At 43.3% G+C, this 19,015-nt stretch overlaps 1 protein-coding gene across 2 annotated transcripts in view; it reads left to right on the top strand.

Moving 5' to 3' along the window:
- LOC112235865 (netrin-G1-like) overlaps positions 1-18,004 on the top strand; it is a 243,544-nt gene extending 225,540 nt beyond the window's left edge. For both annotated transcript variants that reach the window (XM_042308914.1, XM_042308913.1), the window contains one exon: positions 16,827-18,004. In XM_042308914.1, the coding sequence (XP_042164848.1) occupies positions 16,827-17,059 (233 nt within the window). In that variant the 3' untranslated portion in view covers positions 17,060-18,004. The remainder of the gene's footprint in view (positions 1-16,826) is intronic.
- The last annotated feature ends 1,011 nt before the right edge of the window (positions 18,005-19,015 follow it).

Here is a 19,015-nt window from a genome sequence, read left to right as displayed (position 1 = left end):
ACTGTTCAGAGGAGACTGCGTGAATCAGGCCTTCATGGTCGAATTGCTGCAAAGAAACCACTACTAAAGGACACCAATAAGAAGAAGAGACTTGCTTGTGCCAAGAAACACAAGCAATGGACATTAGTCCGGTGGAAATCTGTCCTTTGGTCTGATTAGTCCAAGAGATTTTTGGTTCCAACTGCCGTGTCTTTGTGAGACGCAGAGAAGGTGAATAGATGATCTCCGAATGTGTGGTTCCCACTGTAAAGCAGGGAGGAGGAGGCGTGATGGTGTGGGGGTGCTTTGCTGGTGACACAGTCAGTGATTTATTTAGAATTCAAGACACACTTAACCAGCATTGCTACCACAGCATTCTGCAGCGATATGCCATCCCATTTGGTTTGCGCTTAGTGGGACTATCATTTGTTTTTCAACAGGACAATGACCCAACACACCTCCAGGCTGTGTAAGGGCTATTTGACCAAGAAGGAGAGTAATGGAGTGCTGCATCAGATGACCTGGCCTCCACAATCACCCGACCTCAACCCAATTGAGATGGTTTTAGATTAGTTGGACCGCAGAGTGAAGGAAAAGCAGCCAACAAGGGCTCAGCATATGTGGGAACTCCTTCAAGACTGTCGGTAAAGCATTCCAGGTGAAGCTGGTTAAGAGAATGCCAAGAGAGTGCAAAGCTGTCATCAAGGAAAAGTGTGGCTACTTTGAAGAATCTAAAAAATAAATATATTTGGATTTGTTTAACACTTTTATGGTTACTACTACATGATTCCATTTGTGCTTTTTCATAGTTTTGATGTCTTCACTATTGTTCTACAATGTAGAAAATAGTAAAAATAAAGAAAATCCCTTGAATGAGTCGGTGTGTCTAAACATTTGACTGGTACTGTATATTAAAGTACAACAATGCCCATTTCAATGTTACGGTGCCACTTTCGACACATTTCAAACTTTCTCTGAATCATACTTGACAAGTCCAGGCTATGTAATCCTTCATCCCTATGACATCTCTATCTACATCTACTGTCTCTGTCCCACCTCCTCTGTCGTCATGGTTTCCCTCTAACTTTCACATAAGAAAAAACTTGTCAGAGAGAAAATATGTAGACTTAATGTTGTGTCCTTTTTTAAAATATGGCTACCATATTTAAGAAAGTAAGGTTTTGCTTATATCACTGTAAATGTAACTTGTTAAAATGCCAAAAATGTTTAAATTATCCATACAATGTTTACAGTGCTTAATGTCTCAAGTATTAATTATCTAAGTAATATGTTGCTTAGAAATAGATGTCTGTTACTCAGTGATAGTGAAAGGCAGGAGTCTCTGCTCTAAGAAGCCAAAACACCACCCTGTACTCCAGCATGTTTGTGCCTTGTTTCTACAGGCTGTAGTTGTAATCCTTCTGGCTCAGACAGTGTTCACTGTAATGGCACAGGATTTTGTAAATGTAAGGCGGGAACTACAGGGGCTAAGTGTCGAGATTGTCTGCCAGGATATTTGTGGGACAATGGCTGCAAATGTAAGTAGAACCACACCCCTCTTGTAACTCTGCTCGGACTCCAACCAGTACCTCTCGCTATCTCTCTACTGTATCTCTACCTCTATCGTTATCTCTCTAATGTATCTCTACCTCTATAGCTGTCCCTCTACCTCTACCTCTCTCTTTACTGTATATCTACTTCTATCTATGTCTCTCTACTGCATCTCTACCTCTATCTCTGTCTCTATACTGTATATCTACTTCTATCTCTGTCTCTCCACTGTATATCTACTTCTATCTCTGTCTCTCTACTGCATCTCTACTTCTATCTCTGTCTCTCTACTGTATCTCTAGCTCTATTGCTACCTCTTTCTCTCTCATTACCTACTTTCTCCTTTTTGTTGCCACTGCTTGGACTTGTAGGCATGTTCAGCTTGAATTGCCCCCCCTAATGCGGGGAGTAGGCCTATGGATTTAACCCTGACTAACATTGATTAACCAGAAATGAGCTGTTTTTCAATTATTCACCCTGAATTTAAGACTCAAGGTTGTGCCGCTTTAACTGCAGAGATTTAGACCTAAAACATTTTCTCTCGGTTTCCACTGTTCTATGCTTTGAAATCAGTTATTCAGCTGAGCTGAAACCTAGAACACAGCAGATGAGCTAATATTGACTGGCTGTAGCATGACAGGGACTGCAGGGTAGCTGTTTGAGCAGCCCTCTCTCTCTCTCTCCACCATCGCTGTCTGCTTTACCCTCATGTCCAGATAATGCTGACCAATGCCAGCGTGTAGCTACTCCAGTGTTCAAGTGCCAGTGTGTTGTCCCAACAGTTTCTATTTACAGGCAGCATTATCATTATCATTAGCATTAAGTAGAGAAGGGATATCCATAGGTCAGTGTATTATTCTAGTAGCATAGAGTGCCTGATACAGTCAATGTGGGTTTGCTGATCCACAGGTGTCATCAAACAGGTCAACCTCTCACTGGATGGTTAGACTTTTTCACCATAACCAACAGGATACCTTTTAACCAATAGGATACCTTTTAACCAACAGGATACCTTTTAACCAACAGGATACCTTTTAACCAATAGGTTACCTTTTGGGCAGCGCTTGTTTGACGCTGAACTGCCATTGGAGAGTCTGTATCACTCTTAAATGGTTAATGAAGACAGTCTATCAGAGTGTGACTGGCAGCATTCCCACCATCACAATCACACATGCATTGTGGGTAGCAGAATGATGGTGCCAGAGGGGATGGCTGCCTGCTTATTGGCTCTTAACCAACCATGCTAATATGTTCGTTTTTTTCACGTTGTTCGTAACTTGTTTTGTACACAATGTTGCTGCTACCGTCTCTAGTGGCGGAAAAGAGCTTCTGGACATCAGAACAGCGGTTACTCACCTCAGATTAGACGAAGAGTTTTCCTTCAATGAGCCGGACGGGAGGGAGATACCACAGACACCCGACCAGGCCCAGATCCCCGTCATTCGCTAGAAAAGGAAACTGAGATTTTGCAGAAAAAGATCAGGGTGCCTTGTGAGGATCAGGTGGCGAGTGGCTAATCTGCCTTTGGCTTCCGTCCTGCTAGCTAACGTTCAATCGCTGGAAAATAAATGGGACGAACTGAAAACACATATATCCTACCGACGGGACATTACAAACTGTGATATCTTATGTTTCCCCCGAGTTGTGGTTGAACAACGACATTGAGAACATACAGCTGGTGGGTTATACCCTCCATCGGCAGGATAGAACAGCAGCCTCTGGTAAGATACTGGGTGGGAGCCTATGCATATACGTAAACAATAGCTGGTGCATGATATCTAAGGAAGTCTCAAGGTTTTGCTCGCCTGAGGTAGAATATCTCATGATAAGCTGTAGACCACACTATCTACCTAGAGGGTTTTCATCTGTATTTCTCCTAGCTGTCTTCATACCACCACAGACCGAATATGGCACTAAAACCGCACTCAATGAGCTGCAGCCATAAGAAAACAGGAAAACGCTCATCCAGAGGCGGCACTCCTAATGGCCAGGGACTTTAATGCAGGGAAACTTAGTTTTACCAAATTTCTATCAGCATGTTAAATGTGCAACCAGAGGAAAACAGAGTCGACCTTTATTCCAGACATAGAGACGCATACAAAACTCTCCCTCGCCCTCCATTTGGCAAATCTGACCATAATTCTATCCTCCTGATTCCTGCTTACAAGCAAAAATTTAAGCAGGAAGCACCAGTGACTCGGTCTATTAAAAAAAGTGGTCAGATGAAGCAGAATCTGAACTACAGGACTGTTTTGCTACAGACTGGAACATGTTCCTGGATTCTTCCGATGGCATTGAGGAGTACACCACATCAGTCACTGGCTTTATCAATAAGTGCATCAAGGACGTTGTCTCCAGAGTGACTGTACGTACATACCCTAACCAGAAGCCATGGGTTACAGGTAACATTCGCACTGAGCTAAAGGCTAGAGCTATGCTTTCAGGGAGAGGGACTCTAACCCGGAAGCTTATAAGAAATCCTGCTATGCCCTCCGATGAACCATCAAATAGGGAAAGTCAATACAGGACTAAGATCGAATCATACTACACCGGCTCTGACGCTCGTTGGATGTGGCAGGGCTTGCAAACTATTACAGACTACAAAGGGAAGCACAGCCGAGTGCTGCCCAGTGGCATGAGCCTGCTGTTCCGGACAACTGTGTGGTCACTCTCTCTGCAGCCGATGTGAGTAAGACCTTTAAACAGGTCAATGTTCACAAGGCCGCAGGGCCAGACGGATTACCAGGACGTGTGCTCTGAGCATGCGCTGACCAACTGGCAGGTGTCTTCACTGACATTTCAACCTCTCTCTGTCTGAGTCTGTAATACCAACATGTTTCAAGCAGACCACCATAGTCCCTGTGCCCAAAGAACACTAAGGTAACCTGCCTAAATAACTACCGACCAGTAGCACTCACATCATTAACCATTAATTGCTTTGAAAGGCTGGTCATGGTTCACATCAACACCGTTATCCCAGAAACCCTAGACCCACTCCAATTTGCATACCGTACCAATAGATCAATTGATGATGCAATCTCTATTTCACTCCACACTGTCCTTTCCCACCTGGACAAAAGGAACAACTATGTGAGGATTGCTATTCATTGACTACAGCTCAGCGTTCAACACCATAGTGCCCTCAAAGCTCATCACTAAGCTAAGGACCCTGGGACTAAACACCTCCGTCTGCAACTGGATTCTGGACTTCCTGTCGGGCCGCCTCCAGGTGGCAAGGGAAGGTAACAGCACATCTGCCACGCTGATTCTCAACACGAGTGCCCCTCAGAGGTGCATTCTCAGTCCCCTCCTGTACTCCCCTGTTCACTCATGACTGCACGGCCAGGCACGACTCCAACACCATCATTAAATTTGCTGATGACACAACAGTGGTAGGCCTGATCACCGACAACAATGAGACAGCCTATAAGGAGGAGGTCAGAGACCTGACCTTGTGGTGCAAAGACAACAACCTCTCCCTCAACGTGATCAAGACAAAGATGATTGTGGACTACAGGAAAAGGAGGAACGAGCACGCCCCAATTCTCATCGACGGGGGTGTAGTAGAGCAGGTTGAGAGCTTCAGGTTGTTTGGCGCCCACATCACCAACAAACTATCATGGTCCAAGCACACCAAGACAGTCGTGAAGAGGACACGACAAAACCTATTCCCCCTCAGGAGACTGAAAAGATTTGTCATTGGTCCTGCATGGGTCCTCAGATCCTCAAAAAGTTTTACAGCTGCACCATCGAGAGCATCCTGACTGGTTGCATCAATGACTGGTATGGCAACTGCTCGGCCTCCAACCGCAAGGCATTACAGAGGCTAGTGCGTTTGGCCCAGTACATCACCAGGACCAAGCTTCCTGCCATCCAGTACATCTATACCAGGCGGTGTCAGAGGAAGGCCCAAAAAATTGTCAAACTCCAGTCACCCTAGTCATAGACTGTTCTCTCTGCTACCTCACTACAAGCAGTACCGGAGCACCAAGTCTAGGTCCAAGAAGTTTCTAAATAGCTTCTTCCCAAAAGCCACAGCTAATCAAGTGGCTACCCAGACTATTTGCATTGCCCCCCCCCCTCTTCTATGCTGCTGCTACTCTCTTTTATTATCTATTCATAGTCACTTGAATAACTCTACCTATGTACATATTACTCTACGTACATATTACCTCCATTACCTCGACTAACCGGTGCCCCCGCACATTGACTCTGTACCGGTACCCCCTGTATAACTATTGTTATTTACTGCTGCTCTTTAATTATTTGTTATTCTTATCTCTTACTTTTTTTGTTGTTGTTATTTTCTTAAAACTGCATTGTTGGTTAAGGGCTTGGTAATAAGCATTTCACTGTAAGGTCTACTACACCTGTTGTATTCAGCGCACGTGACAAACAGCATTTGATTTGATTCGAGACTGCCTTAGTGACAATGCTCTTTGTAATTGCTCAGTGAAACCAGTCTATCCAGGCTAGCTAGGAGGTTGTCTTAGTGAGAATGTTCTTTGTATCTGCTCAGTGAAACCAGTCTATCCAGGCTAGCTAGGAGGTTGTCTTAGTGAGAATGTTCTTTGTATCTGCTCAGTGAAACCAGTCTATCCAGGCTAGCTAGGAGGTTGTCTTAGTGACAATGCTCTTTGTATCTGCTCAGTGAAACCAGTCTATCCAGGCTAGCTAGGAGGTTGTCTTAGTGAGAATGTTCTTTGTATCTGCTCAGTGAAACCAGTCTATCCAGGCTAGCTAGGAGGTTGTCTTAGTGAGAATGTTCTTTGTATCTGCTCAGTGAAACCAGTCTAATCACACTAGCTAGACACACATCAACGGTTCAAGCACAATAATTATACATAGCTGGAGGGAAGTAAGGTTTTAGAAAAACTGTCTTCGACACTGTATATGTGCAATCATGCATTTGAAAAATATATATACTTCACCTTTATTTAACCAGGTAGGCAAGTTGAGAACAAGTTCTCATTTACAACTGTGACCTGGCCAAGATAAAGCAAAGCAGTGCGACAAAAACAACAACACAGAGTTAAACATGGAATAAACAAGCGTACAGTCAATAACACAATAGAAAATCTGTATACAGTGTGTGCAAATTAAGTAAGGAGGTAAGGCAATAAATAGGCCGTAGTAGTGAAGTAATTACAATTTAGCATTAACACTGGAGTGATAGATGTGCAGGTGAGGATGTGCAAGTAGAAATACTGTTGTACAAAAAAAATACAGTATATGGGGATGAGGTATTTGAATGGGCTATTTACAGATGGGCTGTGTACAGTGATTATGTAGATTGCCAATGAACAAACAATGGAGAGGCTTATCATTTTGGTTGATGACTATGTGTCACGAGGCTATACAATTTCAAACGCTGTAAAAGCTATATATAAACCTACATTACCAAACAATATGGCCCATTATAAATGAGTCCTTACCTACATTAATTAATGTAGACCTATATCTGGTTCCCCTCAGATTTCACTCAATTCTACCTACCTCATAGGATCATCTCAGTCTGCTGGCAGACTGGAGAATGCAATTAAAACTACAATCTCTGGTCAAATAGAGCTCGTTCTCAAAGAGGCACACCTAACTCATTGGTTTCCTTCTCTAAATATTATCCCTCATATTGAAGACAAAACCAATACATCTCACAGTTTATTCTCTGCACAGCGTCTGTTTACACATATGGGATGGTGAACGTGAGAGATTGGAAGGAACAGGGCCGGTAAGATTGCCACCCCTGTTCTTCAACAGTCTACTATCTTCACTTTAGAACACCTTATATAGTCTGACATGGGGCTATTTTCAACCATGCCTTGTCCTTGACCACAATATGCTTGAATTATTTTGTCATACTAATCCTCAAGATGAAAAAGGGCCCTAGATTGTGGTAGCTGTACCCTCGGCTGGGAAAAAAAGGCTTTATAAGAATATAGAGGTATTGTAAGAACTGTACCCTTCACTTACTGCAGCCTACCTTAGCTCCAACCGCTAAACTTAGGCTGTGAGCAGCGGACCAAAATGAAGGTGGTGTGTGTCGTGTGTGCGGAAGGCCACATCTCCTGGGCTCTGCAACATGGCTAGGGCATCAGGGAACAGTAACTCTCCTGCAAGTGGAATATGTTTTTTTCTAAATCTCTCAACACCAGACGGTAGAGACTGAGAATCATTTCAGCCTCTTTTGGTCTGACTAATGCAGTCTTTAGACAGAAGCGGATTTTTATTTGATTTTTTATATATACTAATCATACTTCATTAACATTTTTGAAGTATATTTAAAATTATCTAAATTGGATCAATTTTAAATACATTTAATGCATTTAATGATAATTTTATTAGCATATTTATGAAGTATATTAAATACAAAGTATCTAATTTGGGAAACTTCTTCTGTACTTAAGTATATTCTTATATATTAGATAAAGAGAAAAACAAATATACTTAAGTACCTTTTCTGTGTATTTCTCATAAATTTGAAAATTATTTTCTTTACAAAAAAAACTGTATTTATAATTTGTTTCAAGTACACTTTTACAAAGACACGTCTAGTCATTAACCACATTAGCTATTGTAATTACCATGTAAAGGTTAGCTTGATTGACCAAAGCATCTTCTCAGCCAATGTTATCATGCTATAAAGCAGTTGTGGGTGGAGCAGTAGAACTGTGCACCATTGGCATTCCAGCATTTTAGTTGTTCACATTACAGGTAACAAATTAACATTTAAATAAAATGTGAAATATGGCATTTGTAATTAAAAGTACAACATTATTTAGTTTGAAAATGAACATCAAAACATTTGCAAAAGCTGAATGTGTGGAACAATATCATATTAGAATCAAATCTTCAGTTGCAGAAAAGGATGATGGGACAATTTTGTGCACATGTGTTTTTGAAAGTGTACTTTGAATATATTTTGTAGACATTTAAGTTAAATATACTTTTTTGAAAGTATACTTTGAATATATTTTGAAGACATTTAAAGTTAAATATACTTTTTTTGAAAGTATACATAAGTATATTATCTTGAGATATGAAAAAGTATACTCTCAGGAACCATGTTCCTCAGCTATTAGCAATCGTTATAAGTCTAATATTTACCATTATAACTTTCTCTTCTGAACAGGAATTCAGAAAGTACTTCTCAACTCATTATTGGCACTGAAACTACAGGTTTTCATATCCCTTTGGATTTATTCACATTTTGTAGTTACAAAGCGGAATTAAAATTGATTTAATTGTATTTTTTATTGCTCAACAATCTACATAAAATACTCAAAGTGGAAGATTTTATATTATTACTATTATTATTATTTTAAGATGGATAGAAATTAAATAACTAAAATATAGTCATTGCGTAAGTTTTCAGCTCCTTGCTAGAAACACCATTGGCAGAGATTAGAGCAGTGGGTAAGTCTCTTTTACACACCTGGATTGTGCAATTTTATGTAGCCCATAATTAGCCCATTAGCCCATAATTCTTCAATCTCTGAAAAGATGTTGGTGCTGATGGCTACACAGCAGTTTTAAAATCACACCATAGATTTTCAAACAGATTTAAGTCAAAACTGTAACTTGGCCACTCAGGAACATTCACTGTCTTCTTGGTAAGACACTCCAGTTATATTTTCCCTTTGTGTTATTGTCCTGATTAAAGGTGAACTCTCCCAGTGTCTGTTATAAATCAGACTGAAGAAGGTTTTTCTCTAGGATGTTGCCTGTGCTAAGCTCCATACCGTTTCTTTTTATCCGGAAAAACTCCCCATTATTTGCCATTGTCATGCATACCCATACCATGATGCAGCCACCACCATGCTTGAAAATAAGCCGGTAGTTACTCAGTGATGTTGTGTTGGATTTTCCCCAAACATACGGCTTTTAATTTAGAAAAACATTATTATTATTTTTTGCATTATTACTTTAGTGCAACGTTGTTTACAATATGGATGCTGTGCATACGTCATGTAAATCATTACTGTGGAGTAACTACAATGTTGTTGATCCATCCTCAGTTTTCTCCCATCACAGCCATTGAACTCTGTAACTCTTTTACAATCACCATCGGCCTTATGGTGACATCCCTGAGCAGTTTCCTTCCTGTCCTGCAGCTCAGTTCAGAAGGACGACTGTATCTTTCATGTGTCTGGGTGGTTTAATGCATCATCCACAGCATAATTATTAACTTGACCATGAGATAATCAATGTCTCATTTGATATTGTTACCGATCAACCAATCACTGCCCTTTTATGAGGCTTTCGAAATGTATTCTGGTCTTTGAAGTTGAATCTGTGATTGAAATTCAATACTTGACTGAGGGACCTTACAGATGTTGTATGTATGGGGGATAAAATAAGGGTCAGTCATGAAAAAATACAGTGCCTTGCGAAAGTATTTGGCCCCCTAGAACTTTGTGACCTTTTGCCACATTTCAGGCTTCAAACATAAAGATATAAAACTGTATTTTTTTGTGAAGAATCAACAACAAGTGGAACACAATCATGAAGTGGAACGACATTTATTGGATATTTCAAACTTTTTTAACAAATCAAAAACTGAAAAATTGGGCGTGCAAAATTATTCAGCCCCCTTAAGTTAATACTTTGTAGCGCCACCTTTTGCTGCGATTACAGCTGTAAGTCGCTTGGGGTATGTCTCTATCAGTTTTGCACATCGAGAGACTGAAATGTTTTCCCATTCCTCCTTGCAAAACAGCTCGAGCTCAGTGAGGTTGGATGAAGAGCATTTGTGAACAGCAGTTTTCAGTTCTTTCCACAGATTCTCGATTGGATTCAGGTCTGGACTTTGACTTGGCCATTCTAACACCTGGATATGTTTATTTTTGAACCATTCCATTGTAGATTTTGCTTTATGTTTTGGATCATTGTCTTGTTGGAAGACAAATCTCCATCCCAGTCTCAGGTCTTTTGCAGACTCCATCAGGTTTTCTTCCAGAATGGTCCTGTATTTGGCTCCATCCATCTTCCCATCAATTTTAACCATCTTCCCTGTCCCTGCTGAAGAAAAGCAGGCCCAAACCATGATGCTGCCACCACCATGTTTGACAGTGGGGATGGTGTGGTCAGGGTGATGAGCTGTGTTGCTTTTACGCCAAACATAACGTTTTGCATTGTTGCCAAAAAGTTCAATTTTGGTTTCATCTGACCAGAGCACCTTCTTCCACATGTTTGGTGTGTCTCCCAGGTGGCTTGTGGCAAACTTTAAACAACACTTTTTATGGATATCTTTAAGAAATGGCTTTCTTCTTGCCACTCTTCCATAAAGGCCAGATTTGTGCAATATACGACTGATTGTTGTCCTATGGACAGAGTCTCCCACCTCAGCTGTAGATCTCTGCAGTTCATCCAGAGTGATCATGGGCCTCTTGGCTGCATCTCTGATCAGTCTTCTCCTTGTATGAGCTGAAAGTTTAGAGGGACGGCCAGGTCTTGGTAGATTTGCAGTGGTCTGATACTCCTTCCATTTCAATATTTTCGCTTGCACAGTGCTCCTTGGGATGTTTAAAGCTTGGGAAATCTTTTTGTATCCAAATCCGGCTTTAAACTTCTTCACAACAGTATCTCGGACCTGCCTGGTGTGTTCCTTGTTCTTCATGATGCTCTCTGCGCTTTTAACGGACCTCTGAGTCTATCACAGTGCAGGTGCATTTATACGGAGACTTGATTACACACAGGTGGATTGTATTTATCATCATTAGTCATTTAGGTCAACATTGGATCATTCAGAGATCCTCACTGAACTTCTGGAGAGAGTTTGCTGCACTGAAAGTAAAGGGGCTGAATAATTTTGCACGCCCAATTTTTCCGTTTTTGATTTGTTAAAAAAGTTTGAAATATCCAATAAATGTCGTTCCACTTCATGATTGTGTCCCACTTGTTGTTGATTCTTCACAAAAAAATACAGTTTTATATCTTTATGTTTGAAGCCTGAAATATGGCAAAAGGTCGCAAAGTTCAAGGGGGCCGAATACTTTCGCAAGGCACTGTAAATAAAAAATTATCCATGTAAAATATTCTGTGATTTGTTAAGCAAAATGTTACTCCTGAACCAATTTAGGCCTGAACAAGGGGCTGAATACTTATTGTTTCCAATGACTATATTTTAGGTATCAAATTTGTTTTAATCTTATTTTATTTTCACTTTGGAATTAGTGTATTTTGAGTTAATTGTTGACAACAAATGATAAATAAATCAATTTTAATACCACTTTTTAACACAATAAAAATGTGAAGAAATCCAAGGGGTAAGAATACTTTTGCAAGTGTACTTGATCACACACAAGCAGAGTGTCATGAAAAACATCAATGCTTCAACTAAAAAACAACAACTCCAAGTATTTTTTGAATGAATATACTAAATTACAATTAAAGCGTTTGAAATGGAAGCACAGTTTTAATGATGTTTAAGTTCAATGACAGTTAACATATAGTATACCAAAAGACTGAAAAACAATACATTTAAAGTACTTTTAATATATGTATTGAAGGTTGACGACATTATAATTAAGTATACTTAAGTATACTTGTAATATATTTAAATATACATTTTTTTTCAGCTGGGGGGGGGGGAACTCTGTCCCAGTTTACCATCATTTCATTTAAGTGGAACCTTTCCTGCTCTCCTCACCCTCCTTTGCCTACTCTGGTAACACGTTGGTATTGAATCAATCTGTCACTGGTTAAGTAGTTAGTTAGTAGCTAGTAGTTAGTGTCTCCTCTTCCTTTCTACTGTGTTTCTGGTCCTTAATTCAAACCCACTTGTATTATTCGAGTATCAGTAAGAAGCATGTATGTGGTAGGAATTGCATTTGTCTAGGGCCTAGGTCTCACCAAAATGCCTTGCTTGTAGATAGAGAATTAATATGCACACACCATCCTCTTGTCAGGGAAAAACCAATATGGCACACCAATAAATAATCCTATTTTTGCAAAGGGAAATGGGAGATTCAAATGTATGGACAAAACAAGAGGTTGATGTGTAATTAATAGAGTCTTGTTCATGTCATGATAACATCAGAGGCTCTAGGGGTAAAACATGTATTTTTAATTAAATCACTTGATTGACCCTCAACGGGGAACGTACATCCCATTAACAGGTTGGTCTTCCTGCACTTTTCCCTGATAGCATTTCTGTGATACAGACGGAGCAGAGGATAAAACATAAATTAATCTGTGCCGTCATTGTCAGGTGTCATATATTGGCTGTTAATATCAAGCCTTCCATATGATGATTTCCTTGGTAACGTTGCATTGATAGGCTCATTTGCATTGTAAAGGAGAAACCATTCTTGGGCATGCTGGATGACGAACACAAACTGATGGTTGGATTCTGGAACTTGTAGTCTTTTGACAGGGTGTCCATAAAAACTCTGTTGGGTTGCAAAGACTATTACAGTGTTATTACTGTATCACATATAGCCTTTAAAGAGGTTGTCATAAAATCAGAAGGTCTTACCTGCAGCTGTGGATATGATGTGAGAGAAGACTGCTTGGTGTCAGTCATTCTTGTGATATTTGCTTTTTCACATTGTATTCCACTTTCATGAAGAGCTCAATGAGCTCCGGCTATCTCTTGTGGTGCGACGTTGAGGTGGTTTGGCCCTAGCCTGCTCGTATAACACTGTTTATTTGTCTCACCCCATCAGTCGTTTTTGTTTTGTGCTGGGCTGAGTTTGTTGGTTTGTTTGCCTGCAGCTTGCTTGACAGCTTGGCTCCATTGGGAATAGACTGGCCTTGGTGTCCCCGGCTCTAAATATACCACTTCCCACCTAACTCTCAACTCAACTCATCTAAAGTCAGTTCAGTGTTTTGGAAAAGGCCCGGGGGCTGTGGGGAAACTTTATGCAGAGCTGCGATTCGTTACATGGTATAGACCCATCCGTGGTCTGGCGCCGCAAAATGACGCACAACGAATGGCTCCTTCACCATTTTGCTAATGAATGTAGTCGCAATGATAAAAGGTACCTGTTCCGATTGGAATGGCCAATTAGAGAACGACACAAAATAACTCAGTCGGGGTCTCAACTTACTGTTGACAGTTAGAATAGTATAATACACAAGGTGGCATTTCCAAATTTGGTTGTTACATTAGTAGTTTTTCTCTTGTTATGTCAGTCACTGACAGTCACTTAATCAGCCATGTCAGTGAACCATTTTTCGATTGGTAAGTTAAGTCTCGCCAGCAATCTAAGCTTTTAATAATTATGGCCGGATACCGATCGGAAAAACAGTGCGCGTGCCCAGGGGCCCTAACCTCCAGGGGGCCCCAATTGATTTTGTTAGTCACTCCCACTCCGATATCATATTATCATGGCATTAGTCATGGCAAAATGTATGCAATAGCTGGAAATTAGCTTTAAAACAGAAAATATTCTCTCTGCCCCATGCTGGAAAACTGAAAATAAAAGTTAGTAGAAGTTAGTAGAATTGTATGAAATGTTTTATAAAATTCCAAAATGTTCTCTACGCCCCATAGTAAAATGTGTGGAATTGTAGGAAATGAACTTTATTTATTTAGCATTTTTTCCCTCTGCAGTCAAGACGGGGTCAATAAAATGTTTTGACCACAATGTGGGGAGACCTCCGATCAAATCTCACTTAAGGCCCCCAAAATGCTAGGGCCGGCCCTGGCTACTGGTATAATGCATTTAGTTAAGAGATTTATGTAGTTTAACTGCACAAATGGATCGATTGCAGAAGTCAGTTGACCGCATGTGTGGGTATGCAGACCCCGTGAGCCACTGCGGCCCCTCATGTTGTGGCCCCCACTCCCATCAAATTTTCCCCGTCCATGCTCTATCCATTACAGAATGAAATTACCTGTTTTGGAATGGGAATAAGAAAATTATTGTTGCTAGTTGTGTATCTTCCAGATAGTGCTGAAAGACCAGGCGTCCATTTTGAACGGCACAACAAGAAAAGTTTCATTCACTACAGCAGGAAGAGAAATGGGCAAGACAACATGTTTGACAAAATCGTGTTGGAAATAAAACAGCTACCTTACTGCAATGCATCATGGTTTGGCATTGTGACAATTGTGAAAACAACATGGTCTTAATACATGTCTGGTCTTATAGATTATGGTCTTCTCCCATCCTTATCCTCCCTGTCCTTTGAACTGTATTCTTCTCCCATCCTTATCCTGCCTGTCTCCTGAACTGTGGTCTTCTCCCATCCTTATCCTGCCTGTCTCCTGAACTGTGGTCTTCTCCCATCCTTATCCTCCCTGTCCTTTGAACTGTATTCTTCTCCCATCCTTATCCTGCCTGTCCTCTGAACTGTGGTCTTCTCCCATCCTTATCCTGCCTGTCTCCTGAACTGTGGTCTTCTCCCATCCTTATCCTGCCTGTCCTCTGAACTGTGGTCTTCTCCCATCCTTATCCTGCCTGTCTTCTGAACTGTGGTCTTCTCCCATCCTTTTCCTGCCTGTCCTCTGAACTGTGGTCTTCTCCCATCCTTTTCCTGCCTGTCTTCTGAACTGTGGTCTTCTCCCATCCTTATCCTGCCTGTCCTCTGAACTGTGGTCTTCTCCCTGAACAGTGGTCTTCTCCCATCCTTATCCTGCCTGTCCTCTGAACTGTGGTCTTCTCCCATCCTTATCCTGCCTGTCCTCTGAACTGGTCTTCTCCCATCCTTATCCTGCCTGTCCTCTGAACTGTGGTCTTCTCCCATCCTTATCCTGCCTGTCCTCTGAACTGTGGTCTTCTCCCATCCTTATCCTGCCTGTCCTCTGAACTGTGGTCTTCTCCCATCCTTATCCTGCCTGTCCTCTGAACTGTGGTCTTCTCACATCCTTATCCTGCCTGTCCTCTGAACTGTGGTCTTCTCCCATCCTTATCCTGCCTGTCCTTTGAACTGTGGTCTTCTCCCATCCTTATCCTGCCTGTCCTCTGAACTGTGGTCTTCTCCCATCCTTATCCTGCCTGTCCTTTGAACTTTGGTCTTCTCCCATCCTTATCCTGCCTGTCCTCTGAACAGTGGTCTTCTCCCATCCTTATCCTGCCTGTCCTCTGAACTGTGGTCTTCTCCCATCCTTATCCTGCCTGTCCTCTGAACTGTGGTCTTCTCCCATCCTTATCCTGCCTGTCCTCTGAACTGTGGTCTTCTCCCATCCTTATCCTGCCTGTCCTCTGAACTGTGGTCTTCTCCCATCCTTATCCTGCCTGTCCTCTGAACTGTGGTCTTCTCCCATCCTTATCCTGCCTGTCCTCTGAACTGTGGTCTTCTCACATCCTTATCCTGCCTGTCCTCTGAACTGTGGTCTTCTCCCATCCTTATCCTGCCTGTCCTTTGAACTGTGGTCTTCTCCCATCCTTATCCTGCCTGTCCTCTGAACTGTGGTCTTCTCCCATCCTTATCCTGCCTGTCCTTTGAACAGCGGTCTTCTCCTATCCTTATCCTGCCTGTCCTCTGAACTGTGGTCTTCTCCCATCCTTATCCTGCCTGTCCTCTGAACTTTGGTCTTCTCCCATCCTTATCCTGCCTGTCCTCTGAACTGTGGTCTTCTCCCATCCTTATCCTGCCTGTCCTTTGAACAGCGGTCTTCTCCCATCCTTATCCTGCCTGTCCTCTGACCTGTGGTCTTCTCCTGTCCTTATCCTGCTTGTCCTCTGACCTGTGGTCTTCTCCTGTCCTTATCCTGCCTGTCCTCTGAACTGTGATCTTCTCCCATCCTTATCCTGCTTGTTTTCTGACCTGTGGTCTTCTCCTGTCCTTATCCTGCCTGTCCTCTGACCTGTGGTCTTCTCCCATCCTTATCCTGCCTGTCCTCTGACCTGTGGTCTTCTCCCATCCTTATCCTGCTTGTCCTCTGAACTGTGGGAATCAGATGGTTTTACATTTAGTTTAAAAATATATTTTACAGTCTCTAGTACCGTTTTAGTTTGCTGTATTTCAGTTCAGTCTTTCTACAGTTAAAATTGCACGTTGTTGTTGTTTAGTTTTTTTACTAACCATTATAAATTACTGATGTCTATTAATTGTATCACTGGTAATTCTGCACATAATAAATACATGTTATTGATGATTGATCTGCAAAGTCCTGAAAATGCTTAATTCAACTTAATGCTGTTAGCTTGAGTTTTTGCACTGCCTAGACCATGAGATGAAAATCAGCTCAGATCACAGGACTTTTTGTATATCAACATAACAGTCAGAGTAGTGAGCAGTGCACCGTCTGCTTCTCCAGGTGTGTGTGTTTGTATATATATATATATATATATATATATATATATATATAAATGTGAGTCAAACATTTCTCTCCTTTTCACTCCCAGCCCGAGTGTGTGACAACGAGCTCCTGCGCTGTCAGAATGGTGGTGTGTGTCTGAACAACCTGCGGTGCCAGTGTACCCCGGCCTACACGGGCCTGCTGTGTGAGAAGCCCCGCTGTGAGTCGGAGCTGGGGAGCTGTGGTGGACCCAACTCGGGTCAAGCCGCCCTCTCGCCTACATCGCTCCCCACCCTGCTGCCGCTGGGCTGGATGCTGCTCAGAGGGGCCTCCTACTGACCCTGGCCTACTCTGCTCTGAGAACCATAGACCTACTGTCTATTCTGAACTGGTGGAGCGTACTGCCCAATAATCAACTACAACAACAACCAGAACTACAACTGCAACCAGAACTACAACAACCATGAGTTTATTCTACTGTACTGTAATGTACTGTATGAGCTGTCCACCAGACACAGCAAGGACACACACTGTCTGTAAGGAAATGTGCCAGAATGAACACAAAACTTTAATCTAAGGAAATAAAATAAAGCATATATAAAAATTAGAGTAAATACCAGATATTTAAAAAAAGAGTTTAACTTGAGCATTTGCTTCATAAAAAGTCAAACCAGTCCGCCAACGGAGACCAGTGACCTAAGCCATACCAGAGACTTTTCCCCCTTACTGTCAAAAGGTGGGACTGGGGATGACAGACACTTTACTCACTTCCTCTCTTATCGCCACGGCAACAGCAGCTGTGAACCAATCAGCGGCAGCAAGCTCTAGATAGCAAGGCCAGCAGCTGCTAGCTGCCCCTGTTCCCAGGGATTTGATGCTGGCTGCACTGAACTGCTTCTGGGCTGAACTGACTGACTAACTGACTGGCTGACTACATAAAACTGTCCCTACCCATGCTGATTTGAAAAATACATTTAAAAAAAAAGAGAAATCGAGCCGGAGGAAAAATAATAAAATAAAAAAGGAAATGTAAGCATTCTTTGCTGTCAGTATATTGTGGATATAAGGTAATCCATCCAGACTGCCACAAATCTTACCCAAGTCTATCTCTCTCTCTCCTTTTCTAATTCTGTCCCTCTCTCTGTCTCTCTCTCTCTATTTATCTTTCTGTCCTCCTGTTCCTACTTCTCTATCTCCCTATATTTCTTGGCTGTCCCCCTCCCTCCAGCCCTATCCAGCCCCTCGCTCCTATCCAGCCCCTCCTTCCGGTCCTATCCAGCCCCTCCCTCCGGTCCTACCCAGCCCCTCCATCCAGTCCCTACCCAGCCCCTCCCTCCAGTCCTACCCAGCCCCTCCCTCCAGTCCTACCCAGCCCCTCCCTCCAGTCCTACCCAGCCCCTCCCTCCAGTCCTACCCAGCCCCTCCCTCCAGTCCTACCCAGCCCCCCTCCCTCCAGCCCTACCCAGCCCCTCCATCCAGTCCTACCCAGCCCCTCCCTCCAGTCCTACCCAGCCCCTCCCTCCAGTCCTACCCAGCCCCTCCCTCCAGTCCTACCCAGCCCCTCCCTCCAGTCCTACCCAGCCCCTCCCTCCAGTCCTACCCAGCCCCTCCCTCCAGCCCTACCCAGCCCCTCCTCCAGTCCTACCCAGCCCCTCCCTCCAGTCCTACCCAGCCCCTCCCTCCAGTCCTACCCAGCCCCTCCCTCCAGTCCTACCCAGCCCCTCTCCAGTCCTACCCAGCCACTCCCCTCCAGTCCCACCCAGCCCCTCCCTCCAGTCCTACCCAGCCCCTCCCTCCAGTCCTACCCAGCCCCTCCCTCCAGTCCTACCCAGCCCCTCCCTCCAGTCCTACCCAGCCCCTCCCTCCAGTCCTACCCAGCCCCTCCCTCCAGTCCTACCCAGCCCCTCCCTCCAGTCCTACCCAGCCCCTCCCTCCAGTCCTATCCAGTCCCCCTCCCTCCCTCCAGTCCTACCCAGCCCCTCCCTCCAGTCCTACCCAGCCCCTCCCTCCAGTCCTACCCAGCCCCTCCCTCCAGTCCTACCCAGCCCATCCCTCCAGTCCTACCCAGCCCCTCCCTCCAGTCCTACCCAGCCCCTCCCCCAGCCCCTCCCTCCAGTCCTACCCAGCCCCTCCCTCCAGTCCTACCCAGCCCCTCCCTCCAGTCCTACCCAGCCCCTCCCTCCAGTCCTCCAGTCCTACCCAGCCCCTCCCTCCAGTCCTACCCAGCCCCTCCCTCCAGTCCTACCCAGCCCCTCCCTCCAGTCCTACCCAGCCCCTCCCTCCACTGACCTGTGC

Source organism: Oncorhynchus tshawytscha, linkage group LG29, assembly GCF_018296145.1.
Source record: "Oncorhynchus tshawytscha isolate Ot180627B linkage group LG29, Otsh_v2.0, whole genome shotgun sequence".
In the NCBI taxonomy this organism is placed as follows: Eukaryota; Metazoa; Chordata; class Actinopteri; order Salmoniformes; family Salmonidae; genus Oncorhynchus; species Oncorhynchus tshawytscha.
The sequence above is the reverse complement of the archived record's forward strand: the minus strand, read 5'-3'. Positions and strand labels throughout refer to the sequence as shown.